Source organism: Geotrypetes seraphini, chromosome 3, assembly GCF_902459505.1.
Source record: "Geotrypetes seraphini chromosome 3, aGeoSer1.1, whole genome shotgun sequence".
Classification (NCBI taxonomy): domain Eukaryota; kingdom Metazoa; phylum Chordata; class Amphibia; order Gymnophiona; family Dermophiidae; genus Geotrypetes; species Geotrypetes seraphini.
This window is the reverse complement of record NC_047086.1, coordinates 267,769,977-267,795,840: the sequence shown is the minus strand read 5'-3', so window position 1 is coordinate 267,795,840 and position 25,864 is coordinate 267,769,977. Positions and strand designations below refer to the sequence as shown.

Genomic DNA, 25,864 nt, shown 5'->3' with positions numbered 1-25,864 from the left:
ATAAAAACCCTTCTATTCAAAAAAACACATAAAACCGAACTAACACAATCAGAACTGTCCCAAGCATCACCTGCAACTACTCCATATGTACTTCTGATGTCATGACAATTCAGACATAATTTATGTTATGTTATGTTTGGAATATAAGAAAATTTTCACTGCCTGTTTCTATTCTGACCATTTATTCCGTTTCATGGTCATTACAAAAAATATTTTTTTACATGGGTGGGGGGGGTGTGTCAAAAAATGATGGGCCCCGGGTGCCACATACCCTAGGTACGCCACTGCCTACCACCGAAGGCAGCAAACCCCAGGCTAGGCTCTTCCTACTCCCAGGCCTATGTTTTTAATCTCTGGTGGTCCAGTCATGTCCTATAGGCTGGAGCAATGCTCACATGCTCCTGCCTGTCACAGCTTCTTATACAACATGACTGCTGAACCCTCTAGGGTTCATCGAGCAGTGATATCCCAGCAGATCCCAAAAAGTAGATCAATCATACGTCTCAAAGCTATTTACTACTACTACTACTACTAATAATAATAAGAATAACTAATGGGCAGAGTGGATGGACCGTCATTTACTATATACTAATTATTATTATTTATATAGTGCTACCAGACATATGCAGCGCTGTATAGAGTCACGAAGAAGAGAGTCCCTGCTCGAAGGAGCTTACAATCTAAACAGACAAGACAAACAAATAGGATGCCATGGATACAATTTAGGATGCCATAGATACAGTTAAGGGAAATGGTTAATCGCTGGCTAAGTTGGTGAGCAGTGGGGAATCGGGTTATGGATTGAAGACTATATCAAAAAGATAGGTTTTCAGTCTACTTTTAAACAAAGGAAGGGGCGTGGTGGACAAACAGGTAGTTTATTCCAGGCATAGGGGGCAGCTAGATGAAAGGAACAAAGTCTGAAATTGGCAGTGGAGGAGAAGGGTTCATCTGCAGTCAGCTGATCTGAGGAACAGAGTTCTCTAGGAGGTGTATAAGGAGAGAGAAGAGGAGAGATATTGAGGGACAGCAGAATGGGAGGAGATTAGGGCACTGAGGGAAGAGGTGTAGAGACAGAAAGGAAGAGATCCTAAGACAGAACCCTGGGGTACGCCAACTGCAAGTGGAATAGCAGCAGAAAAGGACCCACCAACACATACACTAAAGGTACGATGGGAGGCAAACCAGGAGAGAACAGATTTGCAGAATCCAAGCGAGGACAGTGTATCAAGGAGTAAGCTGGTTTAACAGTATCAAAGGCAGCAGACAGGTCAAGAAGGATGCAGATCGAGTAAAGGCTCTTAGATCTGGCCATGAACAGGTCACTGCAGACTTTGGTGAGGGCAGTCTCTGGAATGTTGGGGGCGAAATACTGATTGTAGAGGATCAAGAATCTGTCAGAATGAAAGGAAGTCAAGGCAGCGATGGAGAACAGCACGCTCAAGTATCTTGAATAGAAACAGAACGGTGATAGTTGGATGGGCAGGTGAATGGTTGGATGGGCAGGATGATAGTTGGATGGGTAGGTGGGGTCCAGCAAGTAGAGGGGTGGGAATAGGGTTTGAGGGCATGTGGTAGGCTTGGTGGAAGACAGAATTTGCGGTTTCTTCCTCTTTGATTTCAGAAAAGGAAGAAAAGTCAGCAGTAGTTGATGGAGGGTTGAGAGAGTGGAACTAGGCGAGGGGAACTTCTGAGTTGTTTAGGTGAAGGAAGAAGGGATGGTGCAAGTTTGAAGGTCAGGAGAGTGGATGGTGGGGAGGGGAGAAGGATGTGACTTTGCAATGAATTCAAGGGCGATTTTGTGACCCTTGTCATGGAAGTAATCAGCCATAGTCTGGAAGGAGAGGTTGGAGGTGGGAGCACTTTGCAGAGGGAGTTCAGCGTGGCAAAGAGACGATGGGGGTTGAGGAGGCAGTTCAACATATCAAATAGAAGATGGGAGTTAGTTGGATATAGTAGTCCTGCTTGACCCGTATAAGTGCAGAATTAAAAGAGGTTAGCATAAATTTAAAGTGAAGAAATTTCAGCCTTCTAGGGGTGAGCCTTTCCAAGTCTCCCTGGTTAATAATATGTTATGGAATTTTCCTGCAGAAACTTTTCCAACGCTCTTTTGAATCCCAAAATGTTTGTTGTCTGGACCATATCCTCCAGGAACAGATTCCACAGCTTAATTGTATACTGAATGAAACAAATCTTTCTAAGATTAGTTTTCATCATGATGGTCATTATTTTCATGGCATGTCCTTGTTGTTATGCTGTACAGGAGGCAATTATATAAAAGGAGGCCATATTACTGTGGATAGTGAGTTCATTCTATAAGAACACTTATGCATATTAAAATTTAAGCATGAACCCTAAGGTATGACGGGATATAAATAAAACTATTATTATTAAAAGCCATTTCTCAGTCCCCACACTGATACCTGCGGGCTGCTGGGAACACAGAGGCATCCAGAGAGGAGAAGAGCGTGGGAGCACTGCTCCGCCTCTCCCCGTTCCAACAGGAGACCTCTACCTTTGAAAAATTAGCGATTCCTGAGGCACACAGCCATTTCTCAGCCCCCACACCGATACCTGTGGGCTGCTGGGAACACAGAGGCATCCAGAGAGGAGAAGAGCGTGAGAGCATTGCTCTGCCTCTCCCCGATCCAACAGGAGACCTCTGCCTTTGAAAAATCAGCGATTCCTGAGGCACACAGCCATTTCTCAGCCCCCACACCGATACCTGTGGGCTGCTGGGAACACAGAGGCATCCAGAGAGGAGAAGAGCGTGAGAGCATTGCTCTGCCTCTCCCCGATCCAACAGGAGACCTCTGCCTTTGAAAAATCAGCGATTCCTGAGGCACACAGCCATTTCTCAGCCCCCACACCAATACCTGCGGGCTGCTGGGAACACAGAGGCATCCAGAGAGGAGAAGAGCGTGGGAGCACTGCTCCGCCTCTCCCCGATCCAACAGGAGACCTCTGCCTTTGAAAAATCAGCGATTCCTGAGGCACACAGCCATTTCTCAGCCCCCACACTGATACCTGCGGGCTGCTGGGAACACAGAGGCATCCAGAGAGGAGAAGAGCGTGGGAGCACTGCTCCGCCTCTCCCCGAACCAACAGGAGACCTCTGCCTTTGAAAAATCAGCGATTCCTGAGGCACACAGCCATCCCCCGAGCCAGCAGGGAAAACTTTTCCAATTGTTAAGTATTATTGTGAATTCATTCAACTGTAAAGTATAATTACTAGCTCTCAAAAAAAAAAATATATATATATAATAGGAAAAAGCAAACAAAAATACTTGTTGACTCTTATAATCTGTTAAATGCTTGCTGTTTTTCTTAATATTTGATAACTGTTGTTGATTCTTAAATAATCTGTTAAATGCCTATTGTATATGCTAATTTCCTCATTGCCATCACCTCTGCCAGGAGGGTTAGTGAGCTGCATGCACTGGTCGCCGATCCACCGTTCACTGTTTTTCACCATGACAAGGTGGTTCTGCGTACCCATCCTAAATTCCTTCCCAAGGTGGTCTCGGCTTTTCACCTCAACCAGTCCATTGTGTTGCCTGTCTTTTTCCCTAAGCCCCATTCTCATCCTGGGGAACAGGTGTTGCACACGCTGGACTGTAAGCGTGCCCTTGCATACTACCTTGATCGTACCAGGGCTCACCGCTCGTCCCCTCAGCTCTTTCTGACCTTCGATCCTAACCGTCTGGGTCGTCCTGTCTCTAAACAGACGCTTTCCAACTGGCTGGCTGCCTGTATTGCGTTCTGTTATGCTCGGGCCGGTCTATCACTGGAAGGTGCTGTCACGGCCCACAGGGTTAGAGCTATGGCTGCTTCTGTGGCTTTCCTCCGTTCCACGCCCATCGAGGAAATCTGCAAGGCTGCCACTTGGTCCTCAGTTCACACGTTCACTACTCACTACTGTCTGGATGCCTTCTCCAGACGGGATGGGCACTTCGGCCAATCTGTGTTACAAAATTTATTTTCCTAATGGCCAACCATCCCTCCTCCCTCTCTGTTAGCTTGTAGGTCACCCATGCGTAAAGAATATGCTGCCTGCTTGTCCTGGGATAAAGCACAGTTACTTACCGTAACAGGTGTTATCCAGGGACAGCAGGCAGATATTCTTACGTCCCTCCCTCCTCCCCGGGTTGGCTTCTTAGCTGGCTTATCCTAACTGGGGACCACGCACTCCTCCGTCGGGCGGGAAAGCACTCGCGCATGCGCGGTGCGGCCAACTAGAACTTTCTAGTTAAAAAGGTCCGTACCGGGGCTCCGTCAGTGACGTCACCCATGCGTAAAGAATATCTGCCTGCTGTCCCTGGATAACACCTGTTACGGTAAGTAACTGTGCTTTATCTTCACTCCCCTTCCACTAGATCAATTTCAGAATTTTTCCAAATTTAGAAACGCTCTATTAGTTTTCTTCTAATATCGTCTGTGCTGATACCTAGTACGTCATTATCTAGCCACTCCTCAATCCTTAACCTCTCACACGCCCCAAACAGGCCCGTCTAGCCCATAGGTCACCAACTCTCATCATGAAGCCACCTTCTTGGCTCCTTCTTCTCCTACTCTGCTCTTCTCTCAAACTCTCCCCAGCCTGACACCCCCTTCCCCCAACCTTCTCAACCCTGCAAATGCCTGCAGTACTTGCCCTGGCCTCAGAATCCCCACGCTGATACGCCCCAAGCACCACCCATCCTATAAAAACCCTCGTAAGGTCAACCATGCCTCCCTAAAACCTGTCCCTGCTTCCACTCTCTCCGACCCTGCCTCTGATTCTCTCACCCAAGTCCTGACACTTTATTGCAATGCCAGATCCGCTTGTAATAAGATTTTGTTTAGCACATTCGCTTTCTCCTCATCACTTTCCACATATTGGTTCCCAGCATCTTTTAGCCTAGCAATTCCATTTTTCATCTTCCTCCTTTCACTAATATATCTGAAAAAATTTTTGACTCCCTTTTTTACATGTCTAGCCATTTGTTCTTCCGCCTGTGCTTTCGCCAGACGTATCTCTCTCTTGGCTTCTTTCAGTTTCACCCTGTAGTCCTTTCTGCTCTCTTCTTGGGTTTTTTATATTTCACGAACGCCAACTCTTTCGCCTTTATTTTCTCAGCCATTAGGTTGGAGAACCATATCGGCTTCCTTTTTCTCTTGTTTTTATTGATTTTCTTCACATAAAGGTCCGTAGCCATTTTTATCGCTCCTTTCAGCTTAGACCACTGTCTTTCCACTTCTCTTATGTCCTCCCATCCTAACAGCTCTTCCTTCAGGTACTCTCCCATAGCATTAAAGTCCGTACGTTTGAAATCTAGGACTTTAAGTATCGTGCGGCCGCTCTCCACTTTAGCCCTTATATCAAACCAAACCGTTTGATGATCGCTACTTCCCAGGTGAGCACCCACTCGAACATTAGAGATACTCTCTCCATTTGTGAGGACCAGATCCAATATCGCTTTTTCCCTTGTGGGTTCTGTCACCATTTGTCTGAGCAGAGCCTCTTGAAAGGCATCCACAATCTCCCTACTTCTTTCCGATTCTGCAGACGAAACATTCCAGTCCGCATCCGGCAGGTTGAAATCTCCCAACAGCAGAACCTCCTCTTTCCTTCCAAACTTTTGGATATCCACAATCAGATCCTTATCAATTTGCTGCGATTGAGTCGGAGGTCTGTAGACTACACCCACATAGATAGAAGTTCCATCTTCTCTTTTCAGAGCAATCCATATCGCTTCTTCCTCTCCCCAGGTCCCTTGCATTTCGGTCGCTTGGATATTGATCTTTACATAGAGAGCTACTCCTCCACCTTTTTGACCATCTCTGTCCTTCCTGAAAATATTATATCCCGGTATGTTTGCATCCCATCCATGTGATTCACTGAACCATGTCTCTGTGATAGCGACAATATCTAGATCTGCCTCTAACATCAGGGCTTGCAGATCATGACCTTTGTTGCTTAGACTGCGAGCATTTGTGGTCATCGCTTTCCAGCTATTTTTCAGCGATAATCTCCTTTTTCATATGGATTTTTGTTTCATTTCATTTTCTGTTGCAATACTAAGGAATGAGTTGCTGATATTGCTTATGTTGCAGTCTTTATTACTATCACATCTTTTCTTTTGCCGGGGGTGGTCTCTATAATTGTCCTTCGGACATACACCACCCCCACCGTCTAGTTTAAATGCCTAGAAAAATGTTGTCTAAATTTCTCTGCAAGGTTTCTTTTTCCTACTGTAGTAATATGTAGCCCATCAGTGCTCCAGAAGTTCATGCCTTATCTGGACCCCAGGGCACAGTTTGAGTACCAGGAGGTTCTAGCCTCATTGTCCCAACTCCAGCTTCAATTGATGCAGTCTTCCTACGATGCCTTTGAGCTCTCGGCTCGGGCCACAGCATGCTCAGTAGCCATGCGCTGGCTGGCGTGGCTCAGGACCATCGACATGGACCCCAATCTCCAGGACAGGCTAGCCAATGTGCCATGCGCTGGTTCCGACCTCTTCGACGAGTCCATCGAGGCAGCAACCAAGAAGCTCTCGGACAACGAAAAGTCTTTTCAGTCCATCCTGCGTCCGAAGCCCAAGCCTGCTCCTCCTCGTCCATCATGCCCACCGTTGATTTACCAGCGGCGTTATCCTCCAAAACAGGCTCCACCCATCCAACAGCCTGTGAAGAGGCAGCATTCCCAAAAGCAGCATCAAAAGCCTCAACCATCAACGGTCCCCAAGGCTCCTCAGCCCTTTTGACTGTCTCATAGAGGGCATAACATCTGTCGTTCTGCCATTCTCAGTTGCTCCACCGATTGGAGGTCGTCTCCACCACTTTTACCACCGATGGACAACTATCATAACCGACCTATGGGTCCTCTCCATCATCAAGGAGGGATACTCTCTTCAGTTCCATCAAGTTCCTCCGGAACACCCTCCAAGAGAGTATCCTTCCAACTTGACCCAGACCGCCCTTCTTCTTCAGGAAGCCCAGGCCTTGTTACAGCTCGGGGCTGTCGAGCTGGTTCCTTTGTCTCAACAAAACAAGGGTTTCTACTCCCGGTACTTCCTTGTTCCGAAGAAGACGGGCGATCTGCGACCCATTTTGGATCTCAGGGTGCTCAACAAATTTCTGGTCAAAGAAAAATTTCGCATGTTGACCCTAGCATCCCTGTACCCCCTTATCGAGCAGAACGACTGGTTATGCTCTCTGGATCTCAAGGAGGCCTACACTCACATTCCCATCCACCCGGCCTCCCGTCAATACCTCAGATTCAGGGTGAGACATCTTCATCTTCAATACCGAGTGCTCCCCTTCGGCCTAGCCTCGTCACCCAGAGTCTTCACCAAGTGCCTGGTAGTAGTGGCCGCAGCACTCAGGAACCATGGCCTCCAGGTGTTTCCCTATCTGGACGACTGGCTCATCAAGGATTCAACATCTCAGGGGGTCGTCCTCACGACCCAGAAGACGATTTGGTTGCTGCAGCATCTGGGATTCTTGATAAAATTCCCAAAATCCCATCTTCAGCCTTCCCAGACTCTCCCCTTCATCAGAGCTGTCCTGGACACTACCCAACTCAGAGCGTTCCTCCCTCCCCCACGCCGGGAAGCTCTCCTCCACTTCTGTCACTCGGTGTCTTCTCGCCAGTCCATCTCAGCGAGACACATGATGATCCTTCTGGACCACATGGTCTCCACAGTTCACGTGACTCCTTTTGCCAGACTTCACCTCAGAATTCCTCAGTAGACGCTGGCATCTCAGTGGACGCAGGTATCCGACCCTCTGTCTCAACACATCCAGGTCACTCTTGCTCTACAACAGTCTCTTCGTTGGTGGATGCTATCCTCCAATCTATCCAGAGGTTTACTGTTCACCGCGCCCCGCCACCAGAAAGTCCTCACGACCGACTCGTCGACTTATGCTTGGGGGGCTCATCTGGACGGCCTCCGCACCCAGGGTTACTGGACCAGAACGGACCGCCAGTGCCACATCAATCTCCTGGAACTCAGGGCGATCTTCAACGCTCTCAATGCCTTTCAACATCTGATTCACGACCAGGTTGTCCTCATTCGCACAGACAACCAAGTCGCCATGTACTATATCAACAAACAGGGAGGGACGGGTTCAGCCTCCCTCTGCCAGGAAGCTCTGAAAGTGTGGAATTGGGCGATTCGCCACAACACCTTCCTCAAAGCTGTCTACATTCAGAGGGCGGACAATGCCTTAGCGGACAACTTGAGTCACCTTCTGCAACCGCACGAATGGGCTCTCCATTCCACGCCCCTTCATCAGATCTTTACTCAGTGGGGAACGCCTCAGATAGACCTCTTCGCAGCCCCCCACAACTTCAAACTGCCTCAGTTATGCCCCCGGATCTACACTCCTCAGCGCCTCGAGGCAGATAAGAAATAAAACATAAGAAATGCCTCCACCGAATCAGACCTTTGGTCCATCGGTGACCCGCACACGCGGAGGCCAATCCAGGTGTTCCCTGTTTACGTCCTAGGTGTTCCCTGATGAAGACCCTATTTTTCCGTATCCCTCAATGTGATTTGCAAGGAGGTGTGCATCCAACTTGCACTTGAATCCCATAATGGAGGTTTCCGTCACCACCTCCTCCGGGAGAGCATTCCAAACGTCCACCACTCGCTGTATAAAACAGAACTTTCTGACATTAGTCCTGGGCCTGTCGCCCCTCAATTTCAGTCTATGCCTTTCTTCTGGACTGGACGAATCTCTTCCTATATGCGTTTCCTACATTCTCTCTTATTCAGAAGACTCTAGTCAAGCTGAAGTCAGACCGGGCCACCATGATTCTGATTTCTCCAGGGTGGCCCAGGCAACCTTGGTACTCCCTTCTCCTGCAACTCAGCTCCAGGGAGCCGTACCCACTACCTGTCTTTCCCTCGCTACTTACACAGCATCAGGGATCTCTGCTTCATCCCAACCTGCAGTCGCTACACCTGACAGCTTGGTTCCTCTCAACATAACTCCTCTCCAGTTTTCCCAACCTGTACGAGTCGTCTTGGAAGCTTCACGGAAGCCTGCCACTCGACAATGTCACCACCAAAAGTGGACCAGATTTTCTACTTGGTGTTTCTCTCATCATCATGAGCCACAACACTCCTCCTTGTCTTCTGTTTTGGACTATCTTTTGCACTTTTCTCATTCTGGCCTCAAATCTACATCGATATGAGTCCCTCTTAGTGCAATTGCTGCTTTCCATCAGCCGCTTCAAGGGAAACCTCTCTCTGCTCACCCTGTGGTTTCCAGATTCATGAAAGGACTTTTCCATGTCAATCCTCCTCTCAAACCGCCTCCAGTGGTTTGGGACCTCAATGTTGTTCTGTCTCAGCTTATGAAACCTCCATTTGAACCTCTTCACAAGGCTCATCTGAAGTATCTCACTTGGAAAGTGGTGTTTCTCATTGGCCTCACTTCTGCTCATCGAGTTAGTGAGCTTCAAGCATTGGTTGTGGATCCATCTTTCACAGTGTTCCACCATGACAAGGTGGTCCTTCGCACTCATCCAAAATTCCTTCCCAAAGTGGTCTCGGAATTCCATCTGAATCAATCCATTGTTCTCCCAGTATTTTTTCCAAAGCCTCATTCTCATCCCGGAGAATCATCTCTTCATACTCTGGACTGTAAACGTGCCTTGGCTTTTTACCTGGAACGCACCAAGCCACACAGAACTGCTCCTCAACTTTTCATCTCCTTTGACAAGTTGGGACGTCCTATCTCGAAGCGTACCATCTCCAACTGGATGGCGGCTTGTATCTCTTTCTGCTATGCCCAGGCTGGATACCTCTTCACAGTAAAGTCACAGCCCATAAGGTCAGAGCGATGGCAGCCTCTGCAGCCTTCCTCAGATCGACCCCAATTGAGATTTGTAAGGCTGCTACTTGGTCCTCGGTTCATACCTTCACTTCTCATTATTGCCTGGATACTTTCTCCAGACGGGTTGGACAGTTTGGCCAAACAGTATTGCAAAATTTATTCTCCTAAGTTGCCAACTCTCCCACCATCCCATTGTGGTTAGCTTGGAGGTCACCCATTAGTGAGAATACCTGCCTGCTTGTCCTGGGATAAAGCAATGTTACTTACCGTAACAGTTGTTATCCAGGGACAGCAGGCAGCTATTCTCATGTCCCACCCACCTCCCCTGGATTGGCTTCTCTGCTAGCTATCTGAACTGAGGAGATGCACCCTAGTCTGGGCGTGAAGGCACTCGCGCATGCGTGGTGCGGGCGACTCGAAACTTTGAGTTTCTTCAAGCAAGACTGCTTGTGAGGCGTCTGCATCGGGGCTCCATTGGATCACATCACCCATTAGTGAGAATACCCATTAGTGAGAATAGCTGCCTGCTGTCCCTGGATAACAACTGTTACGGTAAGTAACATTGCTTTCTCTCACCTGAAAAATTCACCATTTTTAAACTTTAGTAAATTTGTTTTTTTAGCTATTTTAGGTGCAAAAATCTTGACAATGGCCATCTTGGATTTTTAGCAATCTTTTTTCAAAAGTTCCCCGCACTTCCAAATCTTTATTTTTTTGTCTCAAAACTGGTTGGGATGAAGTTCTTGGGCTTTTCTACCATAAATTCAGGCCAGGATTGTGCAAAATTTGCTCCTCAGGAGCGTCCTTGTGCTATGTGCCGGGCAGTGTGAACTGGAGAGGTGGGAGCAATCAGCTTAATCTCTCCTAAGCATATTCAGGTGACAAAATGGGTGACTCGCCCATTGGAATGACCTTTTCTGTTTTTCAGGCCTGGAAATAGTGACAATTCCATGCGTAAGGTCCTGGACGCCCCGCAGCCAAAAAACACATCACAGGGTGACTCATCGTTCCCTAGTCCAGATGCCTTCTCAAGTCTTTTTGAAATTTTTGTGGAAAACCTTTCACAAAAGCTGTGCTTTTCCTGCACAGTCCTGCTGTGTATTGGACCTGTCTCCTCATGGCATAGCCTCACAAGACACGTCTTCTTCATAGTCTGCTGCTGTTCAGGACTTGGGAGTCAACTCTCCAGGGGATATGGATGATGATGATCATTTTATTTTAAACGGTTTTTATTGATGAAAGCAAGGACAGTTACATACAGCCAAATAAAGAAAACCCAGTTCTGGCAAGCCAAAACACTCATAGCATTAGAGTACAAATAGATCAACAGGCTCTATTCATCAAAAGGTTTTACAACAGGGGTGCCCACAGTTTTTGGGCTTGCGAGCTACTTTTAAAATGACCAAGTCAAAATGATCTACCAACAGTAAAATTTAAAAAAAACACAAAGCACACTGTACACATAGAAAATGTTAATTATCATTCCTATTCCAGGGTTTTTCAAAGAGGTCAAAGCAGATGACTTTCACTATCACCTCACTAACAACCATCACCTCAGTAACAACCATACAAAAATAGACAAACATAACCCCCTCCCTTTTTACTAAAGCACAATAGCAGTTTTTAGCACAGGGAGCTGCGCTGAATGCCCAGCGCTGCTCTCGACACTCATAGGCTCCCTGCACTAAAAACCTCTATTGCGGTTTAGTAAAAGGGGACCTTAGTGTAAAATATAGACAGCAGATATAAATTCAGACACATTTTGATCACTAAATTTAAAATAAAATCATTTTTCCTACCTTGTCTGGTGATTTCATGAGTCTCTGGTTGCACTTTCTTCTTCTGACTGTGCATCCAATCTTTCTTCCCTTCTTTTAGCCTGTATGCTTCCTCTCCTCCAGACCTCATTCCCTCCCCCAACTTTTCCTTCCTCTCTCCCTGCCCTTTCTTTCTCTCTGCCTCCCTTTCTTTTTTTTCTGTTTCTCTTCTTTCCTTCTGTCTCCCTGCTTGCCCTTTTTCTTTCTTTCTCCCTGCCCTCCCCCAAGCCACTGCCACTGCCATCGGGAACCAGGACCCAAACCGCCACCAATAACAGGCCCGAAAGCCGACGCCGCCCCAAGCTCTCCCTGCTTCGGCCGACCAGCATCGCGATCGACCTATTGGGGGAAATGCTGCCGGTCCTGCCTTCGCGGAAACAGAAAGTAGGCAGGACCCGTCAGCAAGAAGAGCAAATGCTTCACTAACCTGTCTCCCGCTTTAGCCCATAGCGAACGCTTGCTTCAGGGCTCTCAACATGTGCGTGCCGGCTTCCCTTCTCCCCCTCCCCCCGGACATAACTTCCGGTTTCAGAGGGAAGAGAAGAGAAGCCGGCACGCACACGTCAGAGCCCAGAGCATAAGTTCGCTACGGGCTGAAATCTCCAAGTCAGGTTTTTTAAAAAATGTTCAGCAGTGGCGGCAACAGCAGATGGCAGCTGGGCAGTCCACCCAGCTAAAAGGCCCTAGGGAGAACACTGGAGAGGAAGGCTGATCGGCCCGGTAGATCAGGACGGCAACACGAGTCTATCACAGAGCCCAAGATGGGCTCCGCGATCGACTCACGTTGCCTTCCTGAGCTACCGGTTGATCGCGATCAACGTATTGGGCACCCCTGTTTTACAACATAACAAGCTAATATCCGTCCGTACCCCTCCTAGAACTCCCCCCTGTTGTAACTATGTTGAAACAACTTTTAGTGATAACTGCACCGAAAAGTACACAATAATCAGTGGTTCTGTGCACTCTTGGTCATCAGATATATATGTTGACAAAGAACAAGAAACCCCACTATCCCCACCTGTCCATTTCTTCCACACCAGAACAAGAATAGAAACATGGAATCACCCTGATAACCAAAACTATACGAACAAAGGTACAAAGGCGGAAAGGAAAGTGGGGGAAAGTTAGGGGCAAATCTTATGGCCGAGCCCAAATCACCCCACAACAGCCATCTCCCTATACAACCACCGCCTGTTACCTTCAGGCTTATATAAACAGTATCCCGCACCCCGGTCCTCCTCTATTTTCCTCTATACCCAAATCCCCCTTTCCCCCTACTAAACTCCCTATCCCCACTCTCCCATCCCGGGGCAAGCAAGTGAGCAAGAATCCTTAGGTCAACCGCATTTCCATTCAGAGCTCATTAAGCAAAACACTATGGGCTAGATTCTCTAAGCAAACCGATTGTGTACCGATCGGTCTGCGACCCCTTTGCGACCCGATTTCCCTTTTAACCGATTCATTAACCTCTCCTCCAATCCTATTCCGATCTGTGCATACAAATGAGGGGAAACGGCATGCAAAGTAGTCAGGGACGTGATTCACTAAAAAAAAAAAAAAAAAAAAGAGGGACACCGACTGAATTGACCAATCCAAAAATAAGCGACTGCTAAGGACCAGTCACTCAGGTCCTTTCCAACTGCCCTGCCTTCTGCCACCCTGCTCTCTGCCCCGATCTCCTGCTCTCAACCCTGATCTCCTGCCTGCCACGAACTCCTGCTCTTAGCCCCGATCTCCTGCTCTGAGCCCAGACCTCCTACCTGCCACAATCTCCTGCCTGCTCTGATCTCCTGCTCTCACCCTGAATCTCTCCTGCCCTTCCCCGCAGGCTTAAAACGGGGTAAAACCATGGGCTTGCAAAGAAAAAAATAGCAAAAAAAAAAGTTTTCTGCTCTGCCGAGCACGGAGGGCCAGAACATGTGCAGACTATCTACAGTCAAGGAAGATGGTCTGCGCATGCTCAAGGATCACTCTCCAGCAATCTGTGCAGTCAGTGGGGGGCGTGCCACTGATCACCCCCATTTGCATGCAGGCCTTTTGTGAATTCATTGGCCTGCATGCAATCGGACACGGATCGGACACGGGAAGTAAGGTTAGTCAATCTAGCCCTATGCCCTCTCAGGTGTAGCTGTTCTAAATAAGGCCCCCAGATTTTCAAATAGAGTCTCCTCATTTCCCTTGGACATCCTGCGCCTCCCAACTGGCCAATTGATGGAGCAAATTGTGCCAGTGCCAATAAGTGGATGGGTCTGTAGACATTCCAAATTGCAAAATACACACGTGCTACCAAACTCATTTTACGACCTAACAAAGTTGTGGCTGCCGACAAGGCCCCAAATACATTTGGCACATCTCAATGATCATTTTAATGATCCCTTGTTTTCTGTGGATGCTTCTCCTGAGACAGGGGACATAGGAACATACGCTGGCTCTTTAGATCCTACTTTGGCTTTTGAACCCAGGGATGACCCCATGGTGCTGCATTTATGTAAGTCTACGGCCTTGTCGGATCTTATTTCAGAATCTCTGCATTAGTTGAATTTAGTCAATGAGCCAGCTCTTTCTGCTTCCTTTTACTTTATGTGTGGCGTGAGAACTCAGTCCTCAGTGTTTCTCTGGCATCTAGATATTAACATCTTTATCTTGGAGCAATAGAATTCTCTGGAGGGGGCTCTCAAAGTGGCGAGAGCCATGTCCCGGCTGTATCCTATGGCATAGGAGTGTCAACAACTTTTTAGTCAGCCTAAAGTGGATTCTCTGGTTGCTCAGTGCACTTCCCTTCCGAGCGAAGACAGTGAGGTTCTCAAGGACATGCAGGACCGCTGAGTAGATGTACTTCTCAGGTATTGGCTTTGGGAGTCGAAGCTGCCTTGGCAGAGTCCTTTGTCGCACACTTGTCTGTCTAGACTGCACACTTCAAAGAGTGAGGGAGATGAACCCCCTCCTTAACTTCTGTTTTTTTAATTTTTCTAACATTTCAAATTTACAATCACTTCAATATATATATATAAATTAAATTTCAGTAATATAACAAAAAGAAATCAAGATATCAGGAAAAAATATCATCTTAAGACAGTCCACAATTTGTTGGAAATAGGATCCAAGATACATAGAAATAATCAATAAGGAAAAAAAGCAAAATACTTTCCCTGGAGGTTTCACCACATCATTGTTTCAGCCTGATCACGGCATTTCCTCATCATTGAAGAGTCATACAGTCACCTTAATCTCCTCTTTAGCTATAAGAAAATCCAATAGCTGTTTTTTTTGTTTTTTGTTTTTAATTTTCAACCTTTATTGAAAACCAACAACAAAAATACAAACACGGGGTAACAATATATATTTCATCCAGTAATCTGACATCCAAAAACAGTTACATATTTTTTTTTTAAATCAAATTCTCCCCTTCACTCCTGGAAAAAACATCCACCCCTACTGTCCCTCTCTTACAAGGGGCCACACCTCGGAGGTACGTGAGGTGGTCACTCATGTAAAAGATAATAAGCAGCCTGACAGGAATAAGGCAGCTGTAGAATCTTCCAAAGTATCCATCACTTGCTTCCAAAAGTCCTTCACCACCAAATATAAAAAAAACGTACCCCGTGCACTACATTTACGCCAGCACAAATCAGAGGAATCAGGAAACACTTGAGACAAATGTGCAGGAGTCAAATACCACTGGTAAAAATTTTTATATCCATTCTCATTTAAATATGCTACAATGGAAACTTGAAATAAGGATTTAAAAATCCAAGGCCATTGTGCCAGAGAGAAAACAGTGCCCAAACAATGTTCCCACCGAGTCTTATACAAGAAAGCAGGATCACGCTGAAACAAAAAAGCTCTACATAACCTATCCAGTCCGCCCCATCCTGTACCCCTATGAATTGCCTGTTCCATAACAGTTTCCCCCAATTCCAACTCTTCCCATCCTATGCAAACTGTAAAAGCCCTAAGTTGCTGATAAAAAAATAAATCCCTGGGGGGAATACCATACTCTTCTACTATCTTCAAAAGGAAGGATCTGTCCCCCCCTCCCACACCAGATCCAAGGTATTCAAAGAAGCCCAGGCCCAATTAAGGGAAATCGTCCATAAAGGAAATCGGGGTCATATGAAAAAATCTACGCTCTGGAAACAAAAGCGATCTCTGTCTAATCCATGTTAATAAAGGCTGCCGCAAAAGTTCAGAAAGCGTAGAAGTCAACTGTCACAACCTACATTGTACAACCGCATATCAGGAACATTCAACCCGCCTGCCCCTTTAGCTAAGGACAACTTAGCCAAAGCCATTCGAGGAGCCTTAGATTTCCAAATAAACCGAGAGATGAGGGATTTGAAGCGAAGTTCATCCTGGCGGCGAAGCCAAAGTGGCATTGTCTGAAGAGGATAGAGTAACTTAGGCAGCAAGTGTCATAGCTAGTAATTTAATATCCTGGTCCAATAGTAAAGAGTCTAACCATTTCTTGTGAGCGATCTGCATGGAACAGGAGCGTGGGAAGATTGCTCCTGCCCCGAAAACCCGCTAGACCACCAGGTAAGGCTTAAGGGGGGGGGAGCTTACAGGGCTTAAAATAGCCTAAAAATGAAAATGCATTTTTTGATTTAAAATTGCGAATAAGCGAATCCGTAGATACGGAATTCGCAAATACGGAGATGGAAGTGTAGTGCAAAGTGAGAGCTAGGACAAAACAGTTTAGGTAAAGAAGCAGGTAATAATTATCAATGTATTAAAAATATTTTATTTTTATTTGCTTATAATGTTATTTGAAAGCTGCTTGATGTTAATACAACTTTAATTTAATTCTTTATAGTATGTGTGGGGGAGTGGGGTGGGGGTGGGACAACACCTACATCAACAGTAAAGTTGGAATAGGGTCATTAAATCCAGTGGCGTATCTAGTATATATGACAGCCAGTGCTGATCATTTTTTAACAACCCCTTCCTCTATATAAAAAAGATATTTTTAGTAATAATCCATAATTCACACAACAAGGGTGCACCTAGGAAAAGGCAGCATCTTAAACACTGCAATGAGCACTAGAACACCAACATACACATTGTAAAACTAAACAAGCCAGATCCTGCACAGTCAATTGATCCTGTACAATCATTACTAACAGAAAGCCATGTCCTTTTCATACACACAGACAGATACACCCTCGCCCAATATGGAATAATCACAAACTAAAAATAGAACTATGTAGACAAAAGTTAAACTGAACCAAGAAACCAGACTCTACATACAATGCAACACCACAGAAACAGTGACATGTCCTCTAATACTGTGCAAAATATAAAGACAGTAGATGTAAATTTGAAAAAAACTGCTACATAACAATCACCACTTTACAAATTAACAAACAGAAATAAAACAAATAATGAGAAATAAGAAAATACCATTTTTTTTTTACTAATCCATTTTTCAATTAGCTTTCAGAGGCCAAATTTTCTTCAAGACAGTACAGTAGGGGTGCCCACACTTTTTTAGCTTGCGAGCTACTTTTTAAAATGACAAAGTCAAAATGATCTACCAACAATAAAACTTTAAAAAACACAAAGCACACTGTATGCAGAGAAAATGTTAATTATCATTTGTAAGAACATAAGAAATGCCTTCACCGGATCAGACACTAGGTCCATCTAGTCCGGCGACCCGCACACTCAGAGGCCAAGCTAGGTGCTCCCTGTTGGAGACCCTGATTTCCCGTATCCCTCGATGTGATTTGCAAGAAAGTATGCATCCAACTTGCGCTTGAATTCCAGAACGGTAGTCTCCGTCACAACCTCCTCCGGGAGAGCATTCCAAGCGTCCACCACTCTCTGTGCGAAACAGAACTTCTTAACATTTGTCCTGGACCTGCTGCCCCTCAGTTTCAGTCTATGACCTCTTGCCCATGTCACATCTGAAAAAGTGAATAATGCTGTTTCTTGGTCTATTTTGTCAAATCCTTTTAATATTTTAAAAGTCTCTATCATATCCCCTCGCAGTCTCTTTTCAAGGGTGAACAGTCCTAGTTTTCCGAGGCGTTCTTTGTAGCTCAAATTCTCCATACCTTTGACTAGTTTTGTGGCTCGCCTCTGCACTTTCTCCAGCAGGGTTATATCTTTCTTAAGGTATGGAGATCAGTGTTGGACACAATATTCCATTGCTCTATAAAGCGGCATTATGACGTCCGCTGATCTACTCGTGATGCCCTTCTTTATCATGCCCAATATCCTGTTTGCTTTCTTTGCCGCCGCTATGCATTGAGCCGACGGCTTCAGGGTCCTGTCTATCAGTACCCCTAAGTCCCTTTCTTGTTCGCATTTGCCTAATGTTACACCTAACATTTTATATTCATGTTCCTTGTTTTTCCTACCCAGATGCATCACCTTGCATTTGTCTGTGTTAAATTTCATCTGCCACTGTTCCGCCCACTTCTCCAGTTTGTTTTTTTACAGAGGTCAAGGCAGATGACTTTAAAATATGCAATGGCACCTCAGTAACAACCATGCAAAAATAGACAAATAAACTCTTTCCCCTTTTACTAAACCGCGATAGCGGTTTTTAGCACAGGGAGTTGTGCTGAATGCCCCTGCGCTACTCTTGACACTCATAGGCTCCCTGCCCTAAAAACCACTATCGCAGTTTAGTAAAAGTGGACCATAGTGCAAAATATGGACGGCAGATATAAATTCTCAAAACGGACACATTTTGATAACTAAATTGAAAATAAAATCATTTTTCCTACCTTTTTGTCTGGTGATTTCATGAGTCTCTGATTGCACTTCCTTCTTCTGACTGTAAATCCAATATTTATTTTTTTCTGTCCCTCTCCTTTTCTTTCTCTCTTTCTTTCTGCCTTTCTTTCTCTCTTCCCCTGCCCCCCCAAGCCATCGTGCCGATTTCTCCACTTCCCCGATTCTTTCCCTACCCCCCAAGCCACCACGACTATTTCTCCCTGCTGCTTCTCTGAGCCAGGCCAGGCACGTACAAGCGCCGGACTCACAAGACTTCACCTCTGACGTCAATTCTGACGTCGGAGAGGAAGTTCCAGGCCAGCCAGAACTTGATGTCGGAGGTGAAGTCTTGTGAGTCGGCGCTTGTACGCGCCTGGTCTGGCTCAGGGAGGCAGGAAGAAAAAGATTGCAAAGGCATCGACCATTTGGGCACCCCTGCAGTACAGTGTACTGCTGTTATGGTATCCTGTCCTGACCTGAGGAAAGGGGGTTAGTCCCCCAAAAAATTGCCTTATTTCCATTTACTATTTATAAACTTTAATCAATACAGTTACAATAGTACTTTATTCTATGTAAAGCAACAAAAACATTTTTTTTCTACCTTTTGTCATTTCTGCTTTAATCATTTTCTCTTCGCTCTCTTCTTTCTATTCAGTGTTTGTCCTCGCTCCCTTCCATGCAACATGTCCTTTCTCTTTGCCCCTTCCACCCAGCTTCTGCCCTCTCTCTACCCCTTCCATCTACTGTCCACTCTCTCTCTCTGTCCCTTGCATCCACTATCCACCCTCTCTGACCTTTCCATCCAGTGTCCGCCCTCTCTCTGTTCCATATTGCATCTTCCCTCTTTCTATGTCCCTTCAATAAACTGTATATCCTGTGCCTTTTCTCTCCTTTGTACATGATTCATTTCAACTTCACCCTCTCCCCTATGCTCTGGCATCTCTCTCTTCTCCTTTCCTTCCTTACCAATTCCCCCCATGGTCTGGCATCGCTATCGCCTTACCTTCTCTCCCCCCCATACCCTGGCATCTCCCTCCTTCTCTGGCACCTCCTCTCCTTTCTTTCCCTCTGGTCTGGCATTTTGTCTCCTTTAGTTTCCCTTCCTTCCCCCAATGCCCTGGCATCTCTCTCCTCTCATCTCCCCCTCCCACTCCATTATCTGGCATCTCTTCTCCTTCCTTTCTCTCCTTCCTTCCACCTAGTCTGGCATCTGCCTCCTCCCCCTCCCACCCCCATATGCCCTGACATCTCTCCTCCCCTTCCAATGGTCTGGTAGCTCCTTTCCCTCCCTCCCATGGTCTTGGCATCTCTTCCTTCTCCTCTCCCTTCCCTGGTCTTCCTTCTCCCCTCTTTCTCCCTAATTGGGTACTGCAGCAGCAGCACTTCTCTTCCCCTCTCCCCTCCCCAATTGGGTGCAGCAGCAGCGCAGCACTTCTCTTCCCCTTCCCAATTGGGTGCAGCAGCTTTTCTCTTCCCCCCCCCAAAAAAAATTGGGTGCAGCAGCCGGAACATTTCTCTTCCCCCTCCCCCCTAAAAATGGATGAAGCAGCAGAACATTTCTCTTCCCCCTCCATCCCAAAAATGGGTGGTGCAGCAGCAGAACATTTCACTTCCCCCTTCCCTCCCCTATGCGGTGGTGCAGCAGCATTTCTCTTCCCATCCCTCCCAGCTCACACACCCATTGGCAGAGTCGCTAGGCAAGCTGTAAGTTTCCCTCCATCGCTGACCTATCTTCCTTGCTGCTTTTCCTTGCTTCGGACCTTCCTCGTTGCCTTCGCGGAAACAGAAAGTAGGCAGGACCCGGCAGCGAGGAAGGCCCAAAGCAAGTTGTAAGCTTCCATCTGTCGTTGATCAGTCTCCTGCTTGTCTCCTGCCTTAGCCCATAGTGAACTCATGCTTCGGGGCTCTAAGGTGTGCATGCCGGCTTCCCTTCTCTCCCCTCCCCCTGGACGTAACTTCCGGTTTTGGAGGGAAAAGAAGGGAAGCCGGCACGCATACCTCAGAGTCCCGAAGCATGAGTTTGCGTCTCAAAGCCGGTGAGAGGTGTTTTTTTATGTTGAGCGGCGGTGGCAGGATTCGCGATAGATGACAGCCGGGCAGTCATCTAAATTAGCCGGGCGCAGCACCTGGCTAAAAGGCCCTGGGGAAAACACTGGGTGCAATCAAAATATGTTGCATTTCCTCATTAAATATCCCCATGGTTAGAGCAATGGTTAATCAAATGTTGCATCTCTCATAAGTTTTGAGGGACATTCATCCAGCAAGCAATTTGATTTAGTATATTTGTTAAACAAAGTTGGAAATTGGTGTCAGTTTGGGAACTCAAAGGGTGGCACGCTCCTGCTTTAGGGGGTGAGAGGGAGAGTCAGTCACCAAATCGGGAGGCCGATTTAAACCCCCCCCCCAAAAAAAAAAACCAACCCAACAAAAAACAAATCGATTCAAATCGATTCACTTGAAGTGAATCGGAAATCGAGCAGCACTACTTCACAGCCAACACACTGTGCTCATGGCCAGTGGTAGAAGTGTGGAGGGGAGCTAGTATATTTGACAGCTGTCTCCTTCACAGTTTTGGGACACTGTCATTTCCCGCAGCTTCTGAGGCATTTTTTCTCCTTAAAAGAAACATTAAGGCATCACACTCAGGCCAGGATTCTCGAAAACCCGTGTTAAAAAGTGACGGCCTGCTAACACAGCTGTTTTGATAGCAAATTAAAAATACTGAGTCATTCTAAAAAATCACGCATTCAAATGAGGTCGGCAGACAGCAGCGAAGATTCTCTAAAATTGCATGTGCCCATTGCTAGTGACATGTGCAGAAAAAATGCTGTCAACGCTGTCAAGATAACCGAAAAACACAACAACAGTGGGAGAGATGCCCACTCTCTTCTGCTGCCCTAAAATCCCTGCCGCGAGATGCCCACTCTCTCTGCAGCTCTAAAATCCATGCCGCGAACCGACCATCCCACTCCCTCGTAGCAGGAGAGATGCCCACACTCTCCTACTATCTCTCAAGTTTCAAGTTTCAAGTTTATTAGGTTGCTTGTTGAATCGCTTAATCAAACTTCTAAGCGATGTACAATAAAATATAAATGAAGGGAAACAAAAACATTACATACAATTTCTCAATTATAACGTAAAAAAAAAAAAAAAGGGTAAAAAGGGAAAGAACTCCATTTTTTATAGTAAAGAAAGAACATAAAGGGAAAACACATAAGGAAGTTAAAATTGGCTGAAAAATAATTTACTAAAATAACACTGTATAAAAAATTTTACTTAATTTGCAAATGCATCCTTGAACAGAAAGGTTTTTAATTCGCATTTAAATTTCCCGAACACTTTCTCCTCCCGTAAAATCCCTAAAATCCCTCTCCTAAAATCCCCGCTGCGATCCGACCCAACTGCTCCCGCTGCAGTGGGAGAGATGCCCACTCTCCCCCGCTTTCAAGTGACCCCTCTTCCCCTGTCTCCGCCACCCCCTTCCCTCAAAATAAATGACCCGGAGGGACGTGGACACCCTCCCAGCTGCTGCATTGTCTAAAATGGGCTTCCCCCTCCCCAGAGCATCTTAAGGAGGCGGGGAGAATGGGCATCTCTCCTGCTGGGGGGGGGAGGCGATTGGGTTCACGACAGAGTGGTCGCGGCAGGGATTTTAGTTCAGCAGGAGAGAGTGGGCATCTCTCCTGCTGCGGTGGGGCGGTGGGTTGGGTTGCAGTGGGGTGCATCGCGGTAGGAATTATAGTGCAGCAGAAGAGAGTGGGCATCTCTCCAGCTGCAAGGGCTGGTTGCGGTGGGGATTTTAGAGCAGCGGTTGTGAGTGGGCATTTCTCCTGCTGCAAAGGGGGTTGTCGCTGCGTTCCTTGGGGTTGGGGGGTATTGTCTTCGCTGCCGTTGCAAGGAAGGGATGTTGTGATGCAGCGGAGAGAATGGGCATTTCTCCCGCTATATCACAACACAGGGGCTCTCTGGCTGTCTTTGACACTGACCAACACCCCTGGACCAGTCACTTATTTTTGTCGCCAAAAGCCGATGCCGCTTTTTGAAAATGGCTTGGCATTTTTTTAAGAATCCACCGGAGGTCTCATTTCAATCTTGAAGAGCCCATTTGCATGTCAGTGTCAGAGACTGCTAGAAACCTTGCTAAAGAAAGAGATAATCCTCCGCTAAACTGTGTAAAGGCTAAACTGCTGGAAAACAGTTTAGCGATGGCGTTAAACTTTTGAGAATCTTGCTCTCAGTTTTACTGGAGTTTATAACTATTTGTTTGTATGCATTTTGTACTCGTTCCTCCTAAGAATTTAAAGTTTATTACTTTGCAGGTTTGCATTCACATAGGCAGAGTTTGGATAGATTGTATACTAATAGGCATAGATTAGGCCCATCCAAAACTGAGGTTCCCACGTTCTGTCAGCTGAAGAACTCCTCTTCTCCCCATCTCCATCCCCCCTAGTAGCCAGAACACTTCCCTATAGCTCATTAGTGCCCTGTGGACAGTGCTTCAGACTACAGAGAAGGGAAGTTTTCTGACTGGAAGAAGGGCTCATTAGCTGGCAGGGTTTGAGGATCCCCACCAGCCATAGCAAGGACAACATAATTTTGGATGAGCCTAAGCCCAAAGTAAGTGAAACTCTTTGGGTGGCAGGGCTTGGGGATCCCTGCCAGCTCAAGTGTTTATAATTTGAGTTGGGGGGGATTGCTGGGGGTGTGGTAGGCAGTGAACCAGGAAGAGTAGGGATGGAAGAAAAATATTAGGCCTTCCCACTTTAGACTCAGGCCCACCCAAAACTACAGAACTATGCCACTGACATATTTCTGCTGTTTTGCATTCTAGGCACAAGTATTTTCATCTGCTTTATTGCTGATCTGAGAGTTAGATGCACTAAACAGGGTCGGTAAGACTGCTTGGGTCCACTCCAGTCCGATTTTTGGCCAATTTCAAAAGAGCTATTAATGCACAAAAAAGTTTGCATGCAAATGATTTGAGTGGAGGTTCGTCATAATTCTCATCAGATCCTGCAGATGAATCGCTGTGAGAGTGACTCTCACACATTAGCAGAGCTGTCAGGGGAAGCCCGAGAAGCTGAGAGACAGTTGAAGCCTCGAAGCAGCCTTCTGCCACTCAGCTGTTCGTGGCAGGAAACTGTTTTTTTTTAACTCGACATAGATGTTGTGTGTGTGTGTTAACACATCTGTCTCATTAAAAAAGAAAAAAGCCCTCCAGGCTGATTCCAGCCCTCCCCGACATCTCCCCAACAAACGGCACTAGGGACTGACCCCCCTACCCCTATGCCAGCGAAAATCAGCAGGAGGGATGCCCACTCCCAACCAAACATGCTGACATACCACTCCTCCTCCCCCCCTGCTTGAGTAAAAATTGGCAGGAGGGATGCCTACTCCCTCCTGCCAGTGGAAACCCCCTTTCCCCCTGCAGAAATGGCAGAAGAGAACCCACTCCTTCCCTGAACCTTCCCCCAACCCCCCCCCAAAAAAAAACTTCTCTGAGAAGTTGGGAACATGAGGGATGCTCCTTCCTTCTTGCTCCAAGGCTCATCACTCCAAAATGGCAGGCCTTCCCCCTCCATGTGCATCCTACCAAAGGTATGGGGGGGGGTCGGGGGAGTATCTGGTAGCAGGAGGGAGTGGACAACCCTCCTGCCAATATTGCATGTGATTGGGGATTGGCATGACTGGAGGAAGTGGGCATCCTTCCTGCTGTTTTCCCTACTGCAGGGGAGGGGGGTGGGAGTTTGCTTGGAAGGAGGGAGTGGGCATCCCTCCTGCCAATTTTTTTCTCACACCGGGGGAGGTCAGCAAGAGGGAGTGGACATCCCTTCTGCCAACTTTTGCTGGGGGGGGCAGTCCCTTATCCCATTCATTGGGGGGCACATAGGAGAGGGCCATCATGGGTGGGGGGGACATTTTTCTTTTTTTAATGAGACAGATATTTGTGTGTGTAACACACACACAGCATCTGTGGCTATTAATAAAGAAAGGCTGAACCATTGGTAAGACAAATAAGCGACTGGTCTTGACTAGTTACTTTTTTTGGATTGCTAAAACCCATCACTATTTTTATGCATTGTCATGCAATGTTAGTGCATCAATTGCTTGGCTAGTTTGCAATGTGTTTAATATTAAATAGCTAATTTGAATGGCCAGATCGGAAAATAGGTGATAGAGGGTAAAAACAGGTGGTAAGCTCTTTTGTGCATCGGGTTAACAAATGCAATTGTCGCTAAAGCAGTCAAAACTGGTTTAGCGACGATTGCTGGCTTTAGTGTATCTAGCTCTGAGTGTTTGCACCTTACAGATAGGTGCATTTTCACCCACTTACACTAGTATTTTATAAAGAAAAGTAGGTGTTGATTTTAACTTATAGAATAGGTTTCAAATAAGTTCTTTCTAGTTTCTAAATCTTAGGGCTCCTTTTACGAAGGTGCGCTAGCGGTTTTAGCATGTGCTACAATGCCATGCACGTTAGATGCTAATGCCACCATAGAGCTGGTGTTACTATATTCCGTGTAGCGCGGGATTAGTGTGCGCTAAAAAGGCTAGCACCCCTTCGTAAAAAGAACCCTTAGTGTCGCCTTATAGAATTATCCTCTAGTGGTGGCTTGGAGGAAAAGATAAAATGGTTTGCCAGCTGGATAATCAGTGTATAAATGCTAAGTCCTGATTTTGTTTCTCCCTCCTTTTTAGTAAATGCATTCCCACCTTCTCTTTATGTCAGTTCATGTTTCATCTCATTTTTTTCCCAATTTGCAGTTCTGAAGCAGGAGATTGAAGTATTTGTTATCCCTGAAGCTGCATCCTTCATTTTGTCAGAGGACAGATCTGTAAGCGTAAATTTCCGTGTCCTCTACCCTATCATCATCACGAGACTTGGTGTCTTCCAGGATAATAACATTGTGGGTTTTGAGAGGAATATTACAGTAAAAGTCTACCAAGCAGAACATGAGGTATTTCCTTTTTAATTGGACAATGCTATGTATGTTCAGTTCATTCAAAGTGGGGGCAAAAGTGCAAAAAACAAATTTGTATGTTGTAAAGAGAGAAATGGAACAATATAGAGATTAAGGGTATGCACTGGAAATTATTGTTCACCGCAGGTGAAATGTTATTGTTATGTTTCAATCTAGCTGGCATGTACTAATCATTCTACATGGTTGGGTCTACCTCTGATATCAGGGATGCACAACCAATAAAAGAATGTACGTATCATGTGCAGGCCTAGTGGAAAGCCGGGATGTCAGCAAGTTACCAATATAGCAACCGTTACTTTCATGGGGAAAAAAACTGCAGTTTATCAGAATCCCTCATGAAGGAAGTAAAAGAACTGAGAGAGGAGGTAGCAAGACTAAGAAGCATCCATGAAAATGAGAGGTACATCAATGAAATGGTTCATGAGGCATAAAAGATTTCCAGCAGTGGGGAAGAAGAGGCTATGCTGAGGGAAGGCATCTGGACTCAGATTACGGAACACTGCAAGATTGATA

The 25,864-nt window shown here is 46.3% G+C and overlaps 1 protein-coding gene across 9 annotated transcripts in view; it reads left to right on the top strand.

The window, feature by feature from the left end:
• Positions 1-25,864, top strand: part of B3GALNT2 (beta-1,3-N-acetylgalactosaminyltransferase 2) — a 345,788-nt gene that overhangs the window by 52,190 nt on the left and 267,734 nt on the right. For all 9 annotated transcript variants that reach the window (XM_033936244.1, XM_033936247.1, XM_033936246.1 and 6 more), the window contains one exon: positions 25,134-25,327. In XM_033936244.1, coding sequence (XP_033792135.1) covers positions 25,134-25,327 — 194 coding nt within the window. The remainder of the gene's footprint in view (positions 1-25,133; positions 25,328-25,864) is intronic.